Here is a 22,404-nt window from a genome sequence, read left to right on the forward strand (position 1 = left end):
ACTTAAAATTGTATTTTGTCAGTTTTAACCATAACTGTTAATACTGTAAGGGAAACAGGTCAATTTAGCTCAAAGGGAATCATTTAAGATTTTAAAGGGAACTCCACCATTAATATGGGATATCCTACAATACCAAATCAATGAAAACACCAGAAATCTCCATAGATGCATTAGTGTAGTTACTGTGTTTTGCCTTTGTAACGTAGTGTAGAAACTATAGTGTTTTATATAACATTCTTCATGTGACACAAACTGTGTTGTAAATGTTCAAAAAAAGGAACTCGGCACCACCCCAACCCTCAAAACCAGTCAGACAACATGGCACTTTGCTCATTTTTATTTCTCAGATTTAAATACAATGACAGGGTCTACCTCAGAAGGAAAGAAATTCAAACACTGTTTCTGTATGGCGGGCAAGAGCAGGAAAAGAAGAAACGATGACCGTTGAGTAAACCTCACAGATGAAGCCGAGAGATGCTTGTAAAGGTGCTGGCAGCGGTTCTTTTGCCACAGAAAAAGAGAAAACACACGTCCTTACACAAATGCCCAGAAATGTCACTGAACACTCAGATCACATCAGAGAGAGATAAAAATACGCTCAGTAAGTTCACTTGGTTAGTTCTGATCTAACTTCAAAATATCCATATATATACTGAAATATAGAATCTCATGATTAAGGAGGCGTTTTCTCAGCAAGCTGTTGAGTTCACGGTTGCTCTGTGCATCCCCCTCATTTCTTTAAAAGTCTTGCCCCAAAATATAGAAATCTGATTGGGCAGATCAGGTTTGCTAGGATGGGGTTTGACAGCTGGTGATTGGCTAAAAATTTACATGAAAAAGATGATTGGCTAACATGTCAAAATTTAAGATTAAGGTAAGTACATTGGTCCTATTTGAAGCAGCAACAGGTAGAGTTATCTGTAGCCTACTCGCTTAAAAAAGAAAAAGAAAATGACAAGAAACAAAGTCCTTGGGCAGAAGAGAGGATATGCACAGAGTATAAAAAAAACAACAGAGAGAGAAAAATGTTCAACGTTAGAAAAAATAAGATCATACTGATGTTTTGTTGTTTTTTTTGTCATGATTTTAATTTTTGTGTGTGTTCTCTGCGAATGCATCTTGTCTTCCTCAAGGTCTTTGGAACAACGACTTAGCGGCGATAGCCGAACTCATCCGCGTCATCATCACGGAAATCTCCATAACGCCAAATGTTAAGCTGCAAATTAAAAGGAAAATAATCAATTAAAGACAGATAGTTAAAATATAGCTCTAACTGTACACTGCAGGAATGTCAGCCATGCAACTGGTGAGAATGTCAAAAAAAGCTCTATTACTAAAATTAATTCAGATTTCAAATGCAGTTTGGACACTTTCATTGTGGCTTTGCTGAAGCTAAGCTGCCAATATAGTATCAAGTTAACACTTTATATAAATTTTAAGCACTGTAACCATGCATATGAGATTTATTGACCCTGCATTGAAAGCATCATAGATTATAATGAAGACAAATCCTCTAAAGCAGCAGATCTTTGATGTTTTAAATGGGCTTCTTCTTCAAATGGACACGTGGGTTAAAATAACATTGCAAAGATGGTTGAAAGAGAAAACAAACATTTGCCCCCCCCCCAATTCTAAATAACTTCAATGAAACATTAATAAGTATCAAATTGAGTCTTTAAGTCACCTGACAGCACTGATTCACTATCATTAAATTCTGATAAGCGTTTTTGCCCATGTGTCTGTGAGACTGAGGCGCAGACGGCCAGCGTGTAGACAGGATCATTAAAACACGAGCTGGTCTGTAACATCATCACACCTCAGTAATAATGAGGCGAACGGTCGTTTACCGTGCTCTTTAACTCTAGTCCTTTCACATCCAGTCACGCATGAAGACTTTACCTCCAACAAATTCCATCGCAGCCCTTCTATTTTACATCGGTTTTGCCACAAAGCAGCGAAACGGTTCATTTGTGCAAAAGAGAATCGTTTCGGCTTCAGAGATTCTTCGGGAAGATGGGAAATCATTTTGTATGTCATACAGAAGCTTTTATGTTTTCTCAATTTCTGTCATCGGTGTGCATGTGGCTGTTAACTCTGAGAGAATCACAGCTAATTAATGTCTATGATAATTAGCGCCGTCGTTAGCAGGGACATCATCATCAAGCTCTTGGGTTGGCATGGTTCTCTCTTCTGCTTGAGTCTTGTTAAACAGCTATTGGCTTGTCATATGGAGCAATGTTTTAGCCAAAAGACTGTTCAATGTGCACCGCGCTGCATAAAAGTCAATGTTACAGGTAACAAAGCCAAAGCCGGTTCTGAAAACAAAACTCTTCGGTTTTCTGTGCCAACAAGGGCATTAAGCAATATAGACAAGCAGCAGGGAAGGAGAAATACAAGAATAATAATAAAGACACTAACATGAACTGAGGATGCCTCAAATATACAGTCTAGCGCTAAAATTATATAAATTATATTGTATATACCTATGTATGTAATAATAGGTAACACTTGGTTACATGAGGTTCAATTTGTTAACATTAGTTAACATGAACTAACAATGTATACATTTGTATTTAATGAACATTAATAAAAATACAGTAACAAATGTATTCCTCATTGTAAGTTAAACTTATTGCATTTAACTAATGGGATGATTGGTTGGTTGATGTTTTAATGTCATGCCAGTTTTCTATATTAATTTACAATTTGAAATAAAATAAAAGAGCAATTTAAAACCTGTATCAGGTTTTTAAAATTCACTTTAGATAACTCAAAAAATTTCTTCAAAAGTGTTTGCGGAGTAATATTATTTCCTAAAAGACTTTTAACCAGCACAATTTAATAAAATGTTTAAAAGAAACTGGACTCACTGGCATGAAGAGCATATCGGTGAATCTTCATTTGATATTAAGAACTTGTGTGTCTTTCTTTAATGTCCTATTTAGCATAATGTATATACAATCTGATCCTAGTGATTAATGAAAATAAAGATGCAACTTTTACCCACAGTAGGGTTAACTTCATACACTGATCCCATTCATTTGGCCATTTGTTGATGACGCAAGATGCTGTGGTGAGTTTAAAAATCTGAGGGTGCATGGAACACATTTCGATATCTGTGAATAGTGCTTCTTTAGCAGCAGCGTCCGCCTGTTTGTTACCTAATGGAACCTTATTTTAAAGTGTTACCTATATAAATATAAATAAATGAATTGCTGCAAAACACTGTGGTTGACCAGTCAGAATTTACAGCTGTGTGATAAAGCAGAAAGATTTAAAGAGGATGAGAGTTTAAAATTACAGCTCTTACCCTGGCACTCTTGGCAGATTCCTGGCCATTCAGATATTCAGTCACCTATGACAAGCAAAAAGTACATTTAGACAGAGAAAGGCCTAGTGTTGTGTTTAACTTTAACATACCCAAACAACATCCTTCAGCATCTTCAACAAAATAAATGACACACACAGGACATTATGGAGCACAGAGATTGCTTTTACCAGATTGATGCTGTGCAGAATCCACAAGTCAATCACAGTAAGTGCACCTTGTTTAGATTATGTTTTAACAGACCTTCATCTTGTTGTGACGCTCCTGATCATCAGGGTGGCAACTGGAGCCATGTGCATGCAGAGTATGCATTCAATAACAAGTGAAAGTGTGGGTGGTTACCAGCCACTAGACGGCCTGTGTGTCCACCACAGACACAGGCCTAAATAACACTAAACATATTGACCGCTTCTGCCACAGCAAGCATTGAGACTCACTGACTGAGGCATAGATGAGTCAGAGAGCGAGATCGTCTTTGTTTCCAGTTCAGAGCAGTATCGGCAATATCGTTAGAAAGCTGGAAAGGTCTGTGTTTTCTGAAGTACCAGGTACGGATGAGATCACAGCTGAGGATTTAATGCACAAAGATGGCAGATGTTAAAAAGCGTAGGGTGTGCTCTTTTAGCAGCGTGTTTGCATGTGGGGGTTAATTGGCTGGCTGAAGATCAGGTGATTCTTCAGTGCTTTAGGACATGCATGAAAAGACGCAGAGGCACATCTGGACTCTGCAGCTGCAGACAGCAGAGAAAAGTGCACCTCACGCAGTCTCCATCCATCAAGCGTCTGACGCACCACAACATGCAACACAGCGCCTCTCTCTCTCTCTCTCTCTCTCTCTCACACACACACCATCATCATCATCAGTTTCATAAACTCTGCTGATAGCATCATGTGTGACAGTTCATCGACATTTCAAGATTAGGGATGCACAGATATTAATAATACTGCTAAGCTGATAATTATTACTGATAAATGGTTGATATGAAAAATTTACAGTTTCCATTAGAGCATGGAGCATACTTTGAAGGCAGTGTTAAGTCACTTTGGATAAAAGCATAAGCAAATAATACAATGTTTTGCTGAAATTATTTAAAAATAAAATCTTTTTAAATGCCTCAAGTGAATTAAGGCATCACAACATTATAATGTACAGTATAAAGTACTGTACAGTATAAACAATGGATATTATAATATTGACCCAATAGTCCAATAACTGATATACTGTAGTTATTGTGTATCCTTAATCAAGATATCATCCTTTTTTTAACTTACAAACAGTAGTATTATCTTGATGCATTGTGACACATTGTCAAACTTGTATCACCATGCATATTCTCTTCATGTAATAGGTGTACGATACGTATAAAATATTTTCACAATGAGTAATTGTATTTCGTAACAATATTACGTAATTTTTTTATACTTATTAAAGCTATAAAATGTAGTCAGTCAAGAGGAAAGATTTCCTTATTTTCTTTTGTTTGATTAACATGACAGACAGCAGCTGAATCATGAAAATCTGACTTTTCCAGGTTTTAAATGCTATAATCAGGTCCCCAGTGAATCTACCAATCAAGGAAACGTGAAAAAGATTAACCCAGTAACTTGGTTTTGGTAAGCCTTTTTCTGAAAGCGTTTGAGAAAACGAGCGCATCTGATTTCGCTGCCTTGGTGACGTGGCAAAGGGATCTCATTATAATATTACCGCCCCTTAATCTGTAAGTTTCCACCCACTGTGCCGTCATTTTGATTTCGCAAGCAACAACGGTGTACCAGCTCTAATGCCATGGCGAAAGTTTGAGCAAAACATGCTAACTGTTCTGCCTTTGGCTGCACAGACGAGCACAGAACACTGTTTAGAGTTCCAGCCTCAGAGGAGACAGCAGAGCAGTGGATTTATTGATTTACTGCATATTGCTGCTGCCACACAGATCTAAAATAAATATGTGATTTATTTCCCAGCAGTTTACCTTCACAGACATAACCGACTGTTTTTGTAACTCGTGTGTGTTTTTAACGTAAACTTGTGTGAATGAGAACTTAGATTAGTACTCGCATGCTGTGACAGCCTCTTTCTGTCCGTGTGCTTCAGATGTGCGCACTCAGAAAACCTTATATCAGAAGTTTAAACGCATATGGTTTAAAACGCATGATTTCAGCACGATAAACATGATAATCAGAACCATAACAGATGTTTTTAGCAGGTCCAAGCTGTAATGGCGCAGCTCTATTCTGGAAAAGGGGGCGGGGAGCAGCAGCTCATTTGCATTTAAAGAAACAGGCCTGAAAAAAAGCGCATTTCTGCTTCCACTCAAAATAGGCATTTTCAAAATGTTATAATAAATGATCTGTGGAGTATTTTGTGCTTAAACTTCACAGACACATTCTGGGGACACCAGAGACTTATATTACATTGTAAAAAGGGGCATAATATGTCTCCTTTAAGACCAAATTTACGGATTCAATATACCAATACACAGATTTCAGACATCAGATTTCTTTCCCAATTGTTTACATTCACTTAAGACACAACAGACTGCGCTTACATTAATACTTGCCAATACAGGCAAACTGACATTTTTATATATTTGACCACTGAAGTGCAATAATCTGCAAAAAAATAACTGAATTCAAAATTGCATGCTATCTGAGAGGCAGATCTGTGCTTAATTATCTCATTCATGAATGTTTCTTTATCACTCAATGACAATGTGTTGTCAACTTATAGAGTATCACCATCACAACAGAGTCTGAAAGCACACACACTTCTCCTTTCCAAGTGCCATTTCTGTGTCCTCTATTCATAGCCCTCACTCTTGTGGGTTCAGGTGGCTGTGTTTTACCAATCTGCAGACTGCAACTGAGTCTTTTACCGTCTCTCGGCATGAAATGATGGGACAGTGATCAGATTTGCGGTGTTCTTAGAAACACTCTATAATACCCAGTAATGCAGGCAGCCTGAAAATCAAAGCGATCATAGACACAGCCGCACAGCATTCGAAGAGAACAGTTTGGACTTTGATCATCTCAGTACAGAGATTAAACAACAGAAAGACGCTGGAGCTGAAATGGCTTCTCTGTCCCAGATCAAGCCTGTGTTCAATCCACAGGGCACAAGAATGAAATGGGGTTTTTAGGCAGCGATGCGTGTCATTCAGCATGTGTCCCGGCCCGTTTGTGTGGATGAGTGTGTGTTTGATACTAAAGGAGCAGAAAATTCCCCATTCTAAGCTTAGCTAACTTCTACTGGTTAATGGGTAATGCAGTTGTCAGGAGCGAGGCATGATGGGATATGACTGGACATGGGGTGCCCTGTAAACGCCTGATTGTACTTTAGCTGAGATGAAATAACAATCTGAGACTTTGGCAGTTTAATTTTGTCATTTAATGATGTGTCAAGTTAAAAATAACTTGAAAAGCATCTTACTAAAAGCCCCCTAAGCAATATGTCCAACTGGACTCAACTAACTAATTATACGTGGGTTCCTTCATAGCAATTAATTCAGCAAATTAAAGACATGTTTAAGGAATGAAACATGAGAGTACAAACCCTAGACGACTTTCCATTAAATGCTAAAAAGCTACAATTCTCATAGGACAATTTCATCACATAACAATCGTAATAAAAAATACTACACCTCCCTTGGGCTTTACCATCTGGATTGTACAACTCAATATCACCAGAATATGACAGTGAGAAAGAGATATTAACAGTGCTATGGTTTCATCAAGCCATCAATAGCACCACAGGTTTGTAGAACATCTCTGGCTGAGATCAGACTACCTTTCATGCCTTAATGTCTCCAAGGGAAGGTCATTATACAGCAACAAGACCTACAAACTCTTTCTGAAATGATAAGTCCAGAGTTAAGCCCTTTTAAATCAACAATCTAAGTCAATACTGGATGCTTAAGGAGAATCTCCCAGAACAAATCTCCAATAAGACTGACTGCACTCTATGACTGTAACGCTAATTGGTATGTGAGCTTGTAATTAGCTTGTAAAACTAATGAACGTGAAAAGGCACCAGAGTCACTGATGGTACGCTACAGTAAGCATAAGCTTAGCGCTGATGTAGCATAAATACAAGGAACCTCTGTACCAAACCCTGCGAGCTGGCTTGTTGCCTGCTGCCTAAATAGACAGTTACCTAGATACCCTTTTTTGCATTAAATAAAAATGATGTATAATTACTTCCCTTGACTCCTCTGTCATCTTGGATTAGGTTAATTTGACTGATCTTGTTGTAGTGCATTGTTGCAGACTTTGTTGGAAAAGCCTTTGCATGAGAAGCCCACTAAAAGCCCACCAAGCTTTAAATGCAGAAGCAGCACTACTAAACTGACCTCAGAACAGCTTGACGTGAATTCGCCCCTTTCAATCGCATCCCGTCCGATAACACACAGACATCTCATCCAGCATGCCAGGATGAGGAAGAAAATCAGAGAAAGAGAGACAGACTAACACAGAAATAAGAAAGAGCAGTGTTTGACAAACACAGGGAGGGAAATGACATCGATTTCAACTATCGATCCCGAGAACTGATGAAGCTCATGCACACTTATCGAAAGGCCTGCGTTATCCGCACGCAGGTGGAAAGAAAGAGAACTGGTGGGCCTTATCTTTCACTCTCTCCCTGTCAGACAGACGTTCCCATATCTGACTCCTGCTTTCACTCTAAAGATTTCCTTTGCCTTTTTCGTTCTCCTTGTATGGATATTCAAGGACTCATTTCTCACTAGACCACAGTTAATGTGACGGACGGACTGACGTATGGACTCTGGTCTGGAGACTTCAGCAGAGTAAAGATTTGCTGATAGCAGGAAGTCAGGTGTCAAGCATGGCAGATACCCTTCAGCAGCAGAGAGGACGTTGGGAAAAAAAGATCACAGAGCATTGTGTGTTTAAAAGGAATAAAATATCACAAGACAGACAAAGGGGTGTGGGGTCACGGGTTGGATGGCAGCGTGTATTATGAAGGCAGAGTAAATAATCACTGCGTATTAACAGTGTTTTAAATCACAGCTAATTTACTACGGTTTGATCCACTGCTTTGTCTTTAATTCTGCAGATTATGATTTATCACACCGCTTTCACCGACATGTAAATACATGCAAATTTCCAAACTACATCCTCCTGCACACGGTGTACTGTACTGGAGGCCAAACCAGCAGCAAGAAAAGATGGGGAAGGAGAGAGAGAGGACAGAGAACGAGAGCGTGAGTGGGAGAGATAATGAATGAAGGAGAGAGTGAGATGAGAGAATCTTTATGAAAAAGCCAAGGGTGAAAGCAGAAGACAAGTGGCATGGCGCCACCACACTATACTAAAGTGCCAATGCTAGCCAGACTGTGGACTCGATCTGGCATACAGGATGTGCCTTTCATGTGCATTTACTGATGATGGAATGTAATAGTGTAATAAGATAGTTATTACACATTCATAAATGTACAAGTCTGCATTAATGGCAGGAAAAGTGGCACAGACTTTGGTTTTGGAAAATATATTACAATGTTCAGATGATGGAATATTTCCATGTTCAGTTCACTCATTTCTGTGCAACTAGCATCACTGAATGAAATGGCAAAAATGATCAGTTTCCTGAATACTATCTGCCACTGGTCGGTCAAACAGATAGTCCTGCCCATAAACTCACAACACCAATGTTGTGGTATTGAGCTGATCAGGATGCTCAAACACTTTCAGATGACAATCATTTATAGCCATGTTTACATGTCTCAAAACTACTGGAGCTTTCTTTGGATGTACATTGAGCTGTAATGCGGAACTAAAGCATGTGTACAGTATCTGAGGTACAGTATGCCAGAGCACAAGTGATTCACATATCTATGGGAGTGTGAAACAGGAGCAGAAGTGAGTGCCACCGAAGTCAGACAGCTCAGCTCTATACATGCACCTCAAACAACCTGTTAGCACAATAGAAAATGAAGAAAGAAAGCGCGAGGGAGTGAGAGGCGGGGACGAGTGAACCAGAACAGCAGTGTTCCTATGGGAACAGGGAAACGGTGGACCCGACGTGGCTGTCACAAACACCCTCCATATGCTCGGAGTCTACAAACCGCTTCAAGTTCATCACAAGCAGACTGCCAAGAACAAACCTGTGTGGTTTGATTCAGGAGTAAAAACAAATTACGTCAGGGCGGCAGAAGGTCACAGGATAAATAGCTGATCAAAGAATGGGTTCAAGTGTCTCAAATCAAACTGAGGGAGAAGAGTTTGTAAGCAATTAAGAGTCTTACCTCCAAGCATGATAAACAGCTACTAAATTAAAGTTTCCAGAGCTTGTTTAAATGTGTAAACTAGGGCTGTGTGATTTAGTGATTTAGTCTCAGTCCTGTGTCAAATCTACTTTTTAGTTATCATAGTCAACCTTGTCCTATTTTTGTTTAGTCAAGTTTTAGTCGACTAAATGTCTCTCTCTCTCTCTCTATAGCTCAAAATTATAATCGAAATGATTGTTGTCATTTGAGAAATTAATTTTTACATATCAGGTATTGCACTTTCAACCAATAAGCACAAACCATCTGAATGTGAACTCATACACATGGTTTATTTGACCTAATCTAGTGCACTGATTTATTATAGGTTATTTAATGTATAAATTAATATCAAAGACTTAGATATGCACTCTGTCTGTAAAAAAAAAAAAGTCAAGATCTCATGAAAGAACACAGACTGTCTGAATGACACTTTTATTTAAACCGAACATCTCACAAGGAGATCGTTAAACTTTAGCTTGTTTGTTGGTGTTTTCAGATCATTGTCAGCACTTCTGTAATGAAGAGTGAGTGCGTACACATGGTTGCCAGATTGCCAAAATTAAGCAAAACACCGGGCAGAAAATGTATCCTTTTAACAGGGATTTGAACTCAACCACACACAAAAGCTTGCATAGTAGAGGCATGTACAGCAATAAGATTTCATCTAATTTTTTAGTCGAAAATAAAACAAGATTTTTGTATAGTTTTTATTTTTAAAATACATTTTAGTCTTATCTTTTATCGCAACGTTATTGCATGTTGAAAGAGTTTACCTTATTGTCATCTCGTCATCGTCTTGTTTTAGTCATGGGAAAAAAAGCTTGTCAACAAACATTTTTCATCATAGTTTTCATTCATGAAATGAACACCACTGTGTGATTAAGTTATAATTATAGTATTAGTGTTGTAATTTTACAGTAGCACTGAATGAATACAATTATTTATTTTACAGTGAAATATTACAATAGTATTTTTTTATTTTAATAATAATAATACAAGTACAATTTTGGGGCACATTGTGCATCCACAGAAACGAGCATAGCACATTTGGAGCTTTTAAAAACAACAAATAAAAAAACACTTTGATCAGAAAATATAATTTTTTCCTCTAATTGTGCAGCCCTAGAATAAACTAATCTCTGACAGTAAAAACAGCTTTTAAATAAAGAGATCTAAATGCTCAAACTATTGAATTAAGTCCTCTAAGGTCCTGTGTGAGCGGCAGTGTATTTGTACATGCTTGACACAATGTCACAAATGAATGCAGCAAGTTTTAAACATGCTCAAGAAATGGCACAAGCATTACATAACAGGAAAGGAGAAAGAGAGGAAGTGAGAGCGAGACTGATAACAAGGGGAGAACAAATGGTCAGTGCTTCATAATAATACAAAATGGCTGCCGTCAGAGGCCCTGCTGTGAAACAGCGAGGTGTATTTCAGGGCACATAGATTACAACAGATCCCAGTTAAAGCTAATGCCGCCTCTGGCTCAAACTAGCTGACCAGTGGCTCCACACTCATTATTCAGGTTCTTGTATTTAGATTCGCGTGTGTTTGTCACTTACCATTTTCTGCAGGTGCTTCTCTTTCCGTACGTCCACCATGACAAGGCCTTCTTTCACCAGACCCAGACCCACGTCATCTTTCGAGTCCGTAAACTGCAGCGTGACATGTGGGCAGACAGCTCCACTGTATTCCACGTTCAGCAGACACTGTGTGTTTTGAATGTCCCTCACCATACTGTCCACGGCGTCGGTCCGTGCGTCTTCCTGTGGGGGAGGTCATCAAAGGAACATGTCACATATCCATTCATCCTAAACCAGGTTTGATTTCTACAAACTGCCCACAACACAAACACTTACAATTCCACACACTATTGATAGACACTTCAAAGTTCTCAGTGTGTGCTCTGAGCCAATCAGACTCCAGCTCCAGCAGCGGAGTTGCTCATTCATCACACTTACACTTACACACAAGCGCTGCGATAACGATACATGTAGATTTGAAAACAAAAAAACTGATCAAAATACCTCTACACCAATACAATGTTTCACAAATGTTCGACGCACGAGGTGAGAGATACAGATCTGATCTTTCTCGCTCTCATACACACACACTCACACTTTGCTCTTGTGAGCAAACCCAGTCTCCATGGCAACCTCAGAGCATGTTCCCCTTGGGGGGAGTTATGGTGGGGGTACGAGATACAGAGGCCATCCAGAACAAGAGAAAGAGACAGAGATAGAGAGAACAATGCACCTACCTCAAAAGATGGACAAGATCACAAAACAGCAGTATTAACAGGGCAGGTGGCATGATGCCACACCTACACACACAAACACACACCTACACACGCACAATCAAGCTCCGCACACAGACCAGGTGGAAAACTTACTTTCATATGCACTTCCTCACACAATTCAGCTAACAAAAAGGCTTGTACTGGAATATCAGCATTCTAACATAATGCTTACTGTTGACGCTGAGTATATACATTTACATTACATTTAGCAGACGCTTTTATCCAAAGCGACTTACAAATGAGGACAATGGAAGCAATCAAAATCAACAAAAGAGCAATGATATACAAGTGCTATAACAAGTCTCAGTTAGCTTAACGCAGTACACGTAGCAAGGGTTTTTAAAATAATATAATAAATAAAAAAGAAAACAGATAGAATAGAAAAAGAATAGAGAAAGCTTCTGTTAGAGGTCTTTTTTGCTTTTGTTAATTGTAGGCCTATAATAAATGAAAAGAAAATGGATAGAATACAAAAAGATTAGAAAGCAAGTGTTATTTTATTTATTTATTTATTTTGACCCCTTAAGACCCGGCAAAACATTTTAGGAAAAAATGTGTATTTTTTCATGTCATTACATTGTTTAGAGCATTAAAAAAAAAAGTTTTAATGATATTTCATTCATAAGTTATACTATGTCCTTGGTAGAGGACATCGGGACTCAATTTCTTAAAATAAATAAAAAGACATGAATGAACATGCATAGGCAAAAACAATAGATTTTTTTTTTTTAAATCGTCAATACATTTTTAGTTTTTAGGATTTTTTTTTTACCAAACTTTGTGTAAAGATAATTCTCAACTATGTTATAACAGAATGATTTGATATACCATTTTACTTCATGTAAAATGTGTGTAAAATGGCCATAAACAGGTTTTTTCATTATATATAATGTATCTATAAACTAAATCAAATTTGCATATTAATGTGTTTTTGGGGCAACATGTAATTAAAAAAGAAGTGTACTAATGGGAGTAATAATTGACAAGATTTTCATAATAATATATAATATTTCATAGGAATATTGAAATATAATTTCTTTCCCTATTCATTTGTTGTGTCTCCCAAAATGCGCAATAAACATGCTTTTAGTCCCAGTGTCCTCATATGAGGACATGTATGAAATCAACGTCCTGTTTCGAAACAAAGTCATACTTTGATTTGAAACCCCATAACATTTTCCTGAGGTGTCAGATTTAAATGATAATTACAAAATATTATCATATTTCCATAAGAGTGTCACTTAATTAATATCAGACATTTCTGAAGACCAAGGAGAGGGAGCGGTCATGGTGAAACATCCAAACATTTAGCATCTCTGAAAAGCCCTGAATGTGCTCTGTACAGGACATCCAGACTTAAAACTGTGGCATGTATAGTCTCAGGGAAATTCACTAAAATATAATGTCCTCATATGAGGATGCAGGGTCTCAGGAGGTTAAAAGAAAACAAGCAGCAAATGAATAGAGTGCAAGTCTAAAAGGGACAAGTGTTTTTTTTTTTTTTTAAGAATTTTTTTTAAATCGTCAATACATTTTTAGTTTTTAGGATTTTTTTTTTACCAAACTTTGTGTAAAGATAATTCTCAACTATGTTATAACAGAATGATTTGATATACCATTTTACTTCATGTAAAATGTGTGTAAAATGGCCATAAACAGGTTTTTTCATTATATATAATGTATCTATAAACTAAATCAAATTTGCATATTAATGTGTTTTTGGGGCAACATGTAATTAAAAAAGAAGTGTACTAATGGGAGTAATAATTGACAAGATTTTCATAATAATATATAATATTTCATAGGAATATTGAAATATAATTTCTTTCCCTATTCATTTGTTGTGTCTCCCAAAATGCGCAATAAACATGCTTTTAGTCCCAGTGTCCTCATATGAGGACATGTATGAAATCAACGTCCTGTTTCGAAACAAAGTCATACTTTGATTTGAAACCCCATAACATTTTCCTGAGGTGTCAGATTTAAATGATAATTACAAAATATTATCATATTTCCATAAGAGTGTCACTTAATTAATATCAGACATTTCTGAAGACCAAGGAGAGGGAGCGGTCATGGTGAAACATCCAAACATTTAGCATCTCTGAAAAGCCCTGAATGTGCTCTGTACAGGACATCCAGACTTAAAACTGTGGCATGTATAGTCTCAGGGAAATTCACTAAAATATAATGTCCTCATATGAGGATGCAGGGTCTCAGGAGGTTAAAAGAAAACAAGCAGCAAATGAATAGAGTGCAAGTCTAAAAGGGACAAGTGTTTTTTTTTTTTTTTAAGAATAGAATTAGAATAGAGAGTGCTAGAGTTAGAGGGTCAAATAAAGATGGAAGAGATGTGTTTTTAGCCGATTCTAGAAGATGGCTAAGGACTCAGCTGCTCGGATTGAGTTGGGCAGGTCATTCCACCAGGAGGGAACATTTAATTTAAAAGTCCGTAAAAGTGGGAAATATAAGTGTGGAAATATAGGGTCCAGTTTTATTTTTTCCCAAATTCTGTTTTACTTTTTTCCCATTTTAATTTTTCTAGAGTGTTTTTAATGCTTAAATTAAATTTTATTAATCAAAAAGCATGTCTAATTAGTTGAAATCATGAAACTTACACAATTTAAATGGCAATTTGTTAACCGTTTATCCAAAATTACATTTTTAAGGCCCTATGAAATATGTTTTTTTCCTATTTTTCTTAAATGTAGTTCCAGATTCTGTTTTACATTAATTTTCTGGATTTCATTTGAATGTTTCATTAAATTTAAATAATCAAAAGCATTTCTAAATAACTGATTTTATATAAAATAAAAAAATATTAGTCCATATTGTGATTTGTGCATTAACCTACTTTTGATTTATTCATATAAAATTTGGCAAATTCCGTGACATTCTGCGTTACACAGTAAATTCCACTTTTATGGCTGGATTCCAAGATTCTATCTGCGTTTTCCACATTACGGAAATCATAGGGCCCCAAGTATATTACATGGGTTACATCACATGAGCTCATTACATACAAAAACAATTAATGCAATGTAGTGTGCTCTTGTTGTATACTTTACACTTGTAATGTATGGCTATTCTATGGAGAAAATTAGCATACTTTGCAGAAATATGATAGTATGCCATTCCAACAGCTAAACTAGCATGATGTGACTCATAATTCCTGTCTTTTATAACCTGGATGTGACTATGTTGTGCGTGCATGCGCTATGTGTCCTACAGGACCCGTTAGAAGGCCATGTTGTGTGATGAATCACATGGGAGTGCGTATGAATGTGTTTGTGCAAGAACTTACATCCTGTGGGACCTGAATGAAGGCAAATGTGTATTCTGTAGCCTGTGGAGGAAGCGTACGCGTGCTGAAGGCTGGAGGAAGGGCTGCAAGACGCGTGGAGGATAATATCTCTCTCTGAAAGGACAGGAGAGAGAGATCGTCACATTGTTTTGTTATAAAACAGGCTTCATACCTCTTTCATACACTGACTGCCTGTACAAGGTCCTCATTAAACGGAGGAGGTGTGAGTACAGCACAGCAGATAAAAGCAAAGTCAAGGATAACGCTTAACTCCTCCACATGCCACACTCGAAGCCAGCAACACAATATGAGAGACACACACACTCTCTACTGGGTCGCAGTTGAGCGCTGTGGTCATGTGTCTTTAGTGCAGAACATGTGAACGCAGCAGGCTAAAGAGGCTGGTTAGCACTGAGATGCTGCAAAGGCTCGTTTCAGCTTTGAGAATGACAAATACAGGCAGACAGAGACTAGAAAATGGAAAATCAGACAGAAGACTGATGAAAGTACAAAGCAAAAAGACTGGCTTGTTTTACGTGGGGGGTTATACAGCAATTCTTCAGAGGACACACATCAAGCACACGGTGGGCCTAGAAATATTTAGACAGTGTTTGAATGTCAAAGCATTTCTCTCTATTTATGTTTCATAGAAATGGGATTAGTAAATGTAATAATTAAATCAAAGCTAATTTAATCAAACAATACGTTTAAAAATCACAAAACAACAAATATTTTTCTCAGAGTGAAGACAATGACAATTTCTGGCTGTCAAACTGGAGTGGATCGTGTTCATAATGTGATGAACTCTGACTTAATATATTCATGTAATCAGTTACATGCATTTAATAATAATATTAAAGAGAATGTTTAAAATATGTCAAATTATATGTATATTACAGTAGATTTTGTTACATTTAAGATCTGCTACTTTCTCTACATTGTCAGATTGTTATATAAAATCTAAATTACAACACTTAGACCAAAGACCCCCCCAAAAAGAAGAATTTAGGCCAAAAACTTTTGATGGGGCATTAAAATAAAGATCTGTCCCTCAAAACACTCTGTCCAGCGAATCAGAGTGATTGAGCAATAAACAGTGATATCAGATTCAGCACAATGCTCTTGCACCGAGGGTTAAGATATGTGGGCAAAGAGAATAAAAGAATGAGGAGGAGAGTCTGTGAAAAGAAGAAAGAGGAAGGCACAGGGAATACAGAGATGAGAGAAAAGGTCTGTTGTGTGAGAAATGTTCAATCACATGACCACCTGCATCTTTTCTCTTGTGCTGGCCTGGAGCCTTCCGCCCCGGGCACAAAAACAGCAAAGCATGCTGGGTACTGCAACCTTCAGGCTGCTTTTAAGTATACTGACATTATTTATTCTGGATTTATGGAGTGGAATTGTTTTCCACATGTGTGGCATTTTGACTGATGGATTCAGTGCTGGCTTTTGAAAGCACATGCAGTATTTTAAACAATTCAGAACATTCATCAGTCAGCGCCTTTCTAAAGAGACGCTCCACTCAGGAGATGCTGTGCTACATCCAGATTACGCATCAACCTCCCTGCAAGCAGATACTCACGTTTCCATAGTCGATGTAGAACACGTGAACCTTTGCTGGAGATTCAACTCTCTCGACGCGAGCTCTGTACCTACGGAGAGACAGAGAAGAACATGTCAGGTCCACTCACTGATCAGAGGAGAAATCATTTCAGCAGTTCATCCACAAGCACTGGACAAATTGACGTAGAACACCTGAACAGGAAACGTTTGGCTTTGCCACCAAATGGCACTTTGGTACTCTTTTTGGCTCCGAACTGCTTTTTCTACATGGAAATGACTGAAAGGGGCCACACTGGGCACCAGTACCGGAGTATAAGTGACCTCCAATTTCACCCAAATAAAAACATTCACTTTTGTAAAGAGCAAAATACTAGTTTACTGCCCCTAACTGTAGAGTACAGACAGATCTTTTATGGGGGGTCTCAGGAGAGAGTTGATCTTGTATTCATAACCTTACGCTCTGAAAGAGTAAGAAGCCTCTCATATTCATAAAGAGCAGTTCAAAGCTCTGCATGACACCTCAAACAAGAGGAAAAAGTCAAAGAAGAGTTTTCGTTTTCATATAATCAAACTTAGACATTCCAACCCACTCCAGGCCCCCTGCCCACTCCAGACCATCCACTTATGCTAAAACACTTCAATCATCCAAAACCCCCCGCCTGATCCAGGGAAGCCCGCTCTGAAAAATTTCTTTCTGCTAGTATCACAGACTTAATGAGCTCTTATGCCACCGAATGTCATAGTCCTGGTGCATCGTGGGAAAACATGAGCCAACTGGGATATAGAGAAAGATAACAAACATGACAACAAGCCAAAAAACAAACAAAAAAAAACAGAACAAAGAAAAACTTGTAAGCAATTAAAGGAGAAATTCTAGGGATATTGCTGGGTGGAGCCAAACGAGTTTTTAAAAGAGCAAGACGACATCAACAAAAACACCAACAGATGCTTGAGTAACGAGTCGCCCCACTGAGGATGCAGCCTGTTCAGAGTCTATATGAGGACAATAGAAGCTTCCAGACTCCCTAAAGGACAAAGGACTCATTAGAGCAGTCCAATACCCTGCAATCTAGGGCAGATTACCCCAATATAAAATTTAAGTAAACTGAAAAATACCCACAACCAACAGATGGTTCACTATAAAACTATTTCAACAATGAATATGAGGTTAAAGCAATTTCCCTGTGAAGATAGCCTGCTGAGAAATGCTGGCTTTCTGCTTTTATTCTTTTTCCTCCAAAGTCATCTTTCCTTAAAATGAAAGACACACATCAGTTAGCAACATATAATAATATTCCAATATTAGATAGATTTTTCCTTTAATTTTTAATTAATGTTCAATGCAATTTGGCATTATACAATAATAGCTGCCATTTAACTCTCACTTAAAGTTCCAAAAAAAAAAAGAAGGATCAGTCACACTTTACTTCAATGTCCAATTCTCACCATTAATAACGACTTTTGCCTCAAACTCCTAATTTGCTGCTTATTAACAGTAAGGTAGTTGTTAAGTTTAGGTATTGGGTAGAATTAGGGACTGTAGATTAGGGTCATGCAGAATATGTGCTTTATAAGTACTAGTAAACGGCCAATATGTTAATAATAGGCATGCTAATAAGCAACGGGTTAATAATGAGAATTGGTCCCTTTACTAAAGTGTTACCATAAAATCTCAAACTCTTTTCATGCTATCTTTCATACTTACATACATACTTTTACATTGATAATGAAATGTATTTGTAGCATTTAAAACTATACTGGCTATTTATTGGTTATCAGCAATAACAAAAATATAATTATCATGTGCCACAATTTCAAAACCGGTGTTATTACTTGAAACACTAATCACCTGCACACACTTGCCAAATCAGCAAGATGACTCCTCATTACCTCTCAAAACTAGACCAGAACATCCTGCCCAGCAGCTCTGACAAATATTTTATTACATTTATATATTAAAATAAATTAATAAATGAAAAGGTATTTTGCTGAAACCAGGAAACTCGGCTTTTATAGCAGATGCCATTAGGAGATTTTTTTTGGCTCTTACCATTCTCCATCAGCAAACTTTGCGATGCAGAAATCCCCTCTGCGCGGGGCAAAGGATCCTTCCACCGGAGGCTGGGCGGCAATCTCTCCACGCATGCTCTCCATCAGGCTCTCCAGCTTAGTACCTGCACAGATAAAGATGGCAAAAAGGTGAACATCTCCATGCAATCCATCATGCTTCTCAGGAAAGTCAGAAAACTTAGAGCTTGCGTTCCTGGATTTGGCTCAATGTTGGAGAGCACCATCCTCACAGCATGATTACATGATTTATACCATAACGGGATGATTTGAGAAGGAAGAGATGCGTTAACTTGCGAGTGACTGGCCTCTGCCAACATCGTTTCTCCAACAATGAAGCCCTGATGGCTCTGGAGAGGAAAGCATAATATTTTCCTCGTTCAGCCTTTGTTGACAACCAACATCCATTGAGCTTTTGCCGGGCCTGGGGTCTGTTGCAAACACGGAAATAAAATTAGATTAAGACCCACAAATCCTCACCGGGGAACAAGCGACCCAAGCAAGCTCTCAAATCAACCAAAGGCCAGTAAGGTTTTAATACATCAAAATGGCTTGAAATGCCTTTCTAGAATGTCCACTACAGATATTTACTTTTTTCCGCCATACTCTTGCAGCTGTTCATTCATTTCTCCCAACAACAAGAGCAATCCGTGTAATCGCTGAGGTGTGGGTTTGCTGGGGCACGGAAATGTGACAAAACAGCCCCACAGTCAGGCATGAATAATGTTGTAGGAGCGCAAAGCGGAGGAAAAAAAAGAAGAAAAAAAAGAGTGAGAGCAGTAATGTGCGACAAACACCAAACATCCCCCCAGGAAAGCTGTTAAAATAAGCCAACTAATGTGCCTGTCTTAAGCTGTTCATTTACGCCCCCTCCACTGACGTCATTGGGGTTTTTATGATAATTGTTTGCTAGCATCAGAATATTTGCATGCATTAAATGAAAAGACGAGGATGAAGAGAAGAGAGAGAGCTTAAAACATGTCTACATTCAAGCAGCCTTAAGCCTGCATGTGGCTAATTAGCATGATGCCAACTCAAACAGAGCAGCGTTAGCGTGTGAATGTATGTTTGTGTACGTGTGAGGGGTGCAGGGGGTATTTAATGGCAGATTTCCAAAAGGGGTGTGGCTTAAATGCTCTATTTAATTGGCTAACCCACCAGCATCCAGCCTGCTAAACGGTTAATTAGCACATATGGGAAGACACATGCACACACACTCACACCTCTCAGCTGATTCTTGCACAGTAGAGATATTAGCAGCGTTTCGAGGAGGCAGCAGTTTTTGAGAAGTTAAGAGGGGAGAATGTGGCTGTGTGACTGTGGGTAGAGTAGCATGTCAGATGACAGCTGAACGTGCAGCCTTGATTTATTAAACTAATTTAAAAAGTTTTGCATTTTCTTCCCAGGCAGCAGGGCAGCGAGAGTGCGTTTCCCCGGCTTCGTTCATCCATGCCCCACTTCCAGCCCTGCGAGAGCATGCTAAATAATAAATAAGGACGGGGGTGTCCTCCGTACGCGTTATAAAGGTTTAATGGAGGCTGCACATTTAACCCAATTAATCCAAGAAGCACTCAATTAGAACGCATAGACTGGGCAGAGAAAAAGTCTCTATTATAGACAATGGATGCTAATGAAAACAAATGCACTGGCCTATAATACATGTCAAAGTATGCAAACCTCAATCCAAACTCTGCTGAAGGGATCATTCACTCAAAATGAACATCCAACCATTATTTAATTACCTCGTGTCATTTTAAAGGGGTCATATGATGCGATTTCAAGTTTTCCTTTCTCTTTGGAGTGTTACAAGCTGTTCGTGAATAGATAAGATCCCTAAAGTTGCAAAGACTAAAGTCTCAAACCCAAAGATATATTCTTTATAAAAGTTAAGACTGGCTTGGACGTCACGATGTGGGAAGATTTGCATAACGCCGCCCAAATGTTCACGCAAAGAAAGAAGGTGTAACTTTATTGTTGCTGCCACCGCCATCCTGTGAAGATGCTGTGTGTTTAGTTGCGAAAGCGAAAATACTTTGTTTGGCCTTCCAAAAGAGGACACGACTAGAAATCAGTGCTTAAGTTGTATTTACAACACTGTTCCAGAACAGTTCAACCCAAATATTCAGATGTGTGCAGCGCATTTTATGGAGGACTGTTTCCTGATCCTGGGAGAGTAGACTACAGTGTTGGCTGTTCTGACTCATAAACTATAAGTACATTTTCATATTTAAAGAATTTGTCACTGACGATTCAAACGTGAGTTTTGAGCAGTGTAGAGTAGCGTTTGTTGTTTGTCATTTCTCCGATCATAAATATAAACTGCTACTATTTTAATTTATCCATATCATGCAGATCATTTTATTTATTTTTATGTGCCCACGTTAAAAACATTAACTTCCCGTCTACCTCACAACAGCATCTTTTCTCAGACTCTGATATGTGAAATGAAAATGACAACAATCTAATTTTCCAATCAAGTCCCAAGACTCCCGACTACTATGTACTATGTTAATTGGAAACTTAAAACTCTTGGGGAGACTTTGTCAACTTAAAAACGAATGACTGTTAACGTGTTTTGATCTAAAAGTACGCTAATAAGACCTGCAGTGGTCCATATGGTGTGGGTTCAGGTGTTCAGCCCTGCACTGAATATCTGTAGCTCTCAAATCAAAAATGGCTTTAGAGATCAGGTTTCACGCTTCATCAAGTGACAAAACATGACAACTAATGATGGCACTAATGTAAGGTGGCAAACATGATAGGAAAACTACTGAAGGAGACAATTTTTAGTGAATTAACTAGTTAACCTTTGGTCTAGTTGCCACACAAAAACATAATTTGATTTCAGAATAGTTTGAATAAAGCACAAGAATCAAATTCTCCCTTGGAGTGAAATGGAATGGCATGAGGGAGTATAAATAATGAGAGTTTTCATTTTTCATTCTGGGTGAACCGTCCCTTTAATTCACCTGAGAAAGTGTTAAACAGACACTCTTTAAAGCAGATCTGAAATGACTGTTTCAAACATTTCTTAAAAAGTCACAATGAAATCAAATCAATGTGCCCACGTTAAAAACATTAACTTCCCGTCTACCTCACAACAGCATCTTTTCTCAGACTCTGATATGTGAAATGAAAATGACAACAATCTAATTTTCCAATCAAGTCCCGAGACTCCTGACTACTATGTACTATGTTAATTGGAAACTTAAAACTCTTGGGGAGACTTTGTCAACTTAAAAACGAATGACTGTTAACGTGTTTTGATCTAAAAGTACGCTAATAAGACCTGCAGTGGTCCATATGGTGTGGGTTCAGGTGTTCAGCCCTGCTTACATTCCCTGTATGCTTCATTACATCCTCCTTGGCTGATATACTGGAGGATATAATGAAGGATTCAGCTTTAATTACGGTGGGGTCAGGTTCTCTAGCGCCTACTGTAAATCTGCAACACTCCCCTGACTGTGTGTGTGAGTGAGAGAGTGAGAGAGTGAGAGAGTGAGAGAGAGAGTGAGAGAGTGTGAGAGTGTGAGAGTGTGAGAGTGTGAGAGTGTGAGAG

At 38.2% G+C, this 22,404-nt stretch overlaps 1 protein-coding gene across 1 annotated transcript in view; it reads right to left on the reverse strand.

The window, feature by feature from the left end:
• Positions 1–322: 322 nt before the first annotated feature.
• LOC107591044 (staphylococcal nuclease domain-containing protein 1-like) overlaps positions 323–22,404 on the reverse strand; it is a 202,198-nt gene continuing 180,116 nt past the window's right edge. Inside the window, exons 20-25 of the mRNA XM_016280051.1 lie at positions 18,829–18,952; positions 16,798–16,867; positions 15,216–15,329; positions 11,175–11,378; positions 3,311–3,355; positions 323–1,216 (exon numbers count right to left, since the gene is read on the reverse strand). Coding sequence (XP_016135537.1) covers positions 1,151–1,216; positions 3,311–3,355; positions 11,175–11,378; positions 15,216–15,329; positions 16,798–16,867; positions 18,829–18,952 — 623 coding nt within the window. The 3' untranslated portion in view covers positions 323–1,150. The remainder of the gene's footprint in view (positions 1,217–3,310; positions 3,356–11,174; positions 11,379–15,215; positions 15,330–16,797; positions 16,868–18,828; positions 18,953–22,404) is intronic.

This window comes from Sinocyclocheilus grahami, unplaced genomic scaffold (genome assembly GCF_001515645.1).
Source record: "Sinocyclocheilus grahami isolate Dianchi unplaced genomic scaffold, SAMN03320097.WGS_v1.1 scaffold8.1, whole genome shotgun sequence".
NCBI classification, from domain to species: Eukaryota; Metazoa; Chordata; class Actinopteri; order Cypriniformes; family Cyprinidae; genus Sinocyclocheilus; species Sinocyclocheilus grahami.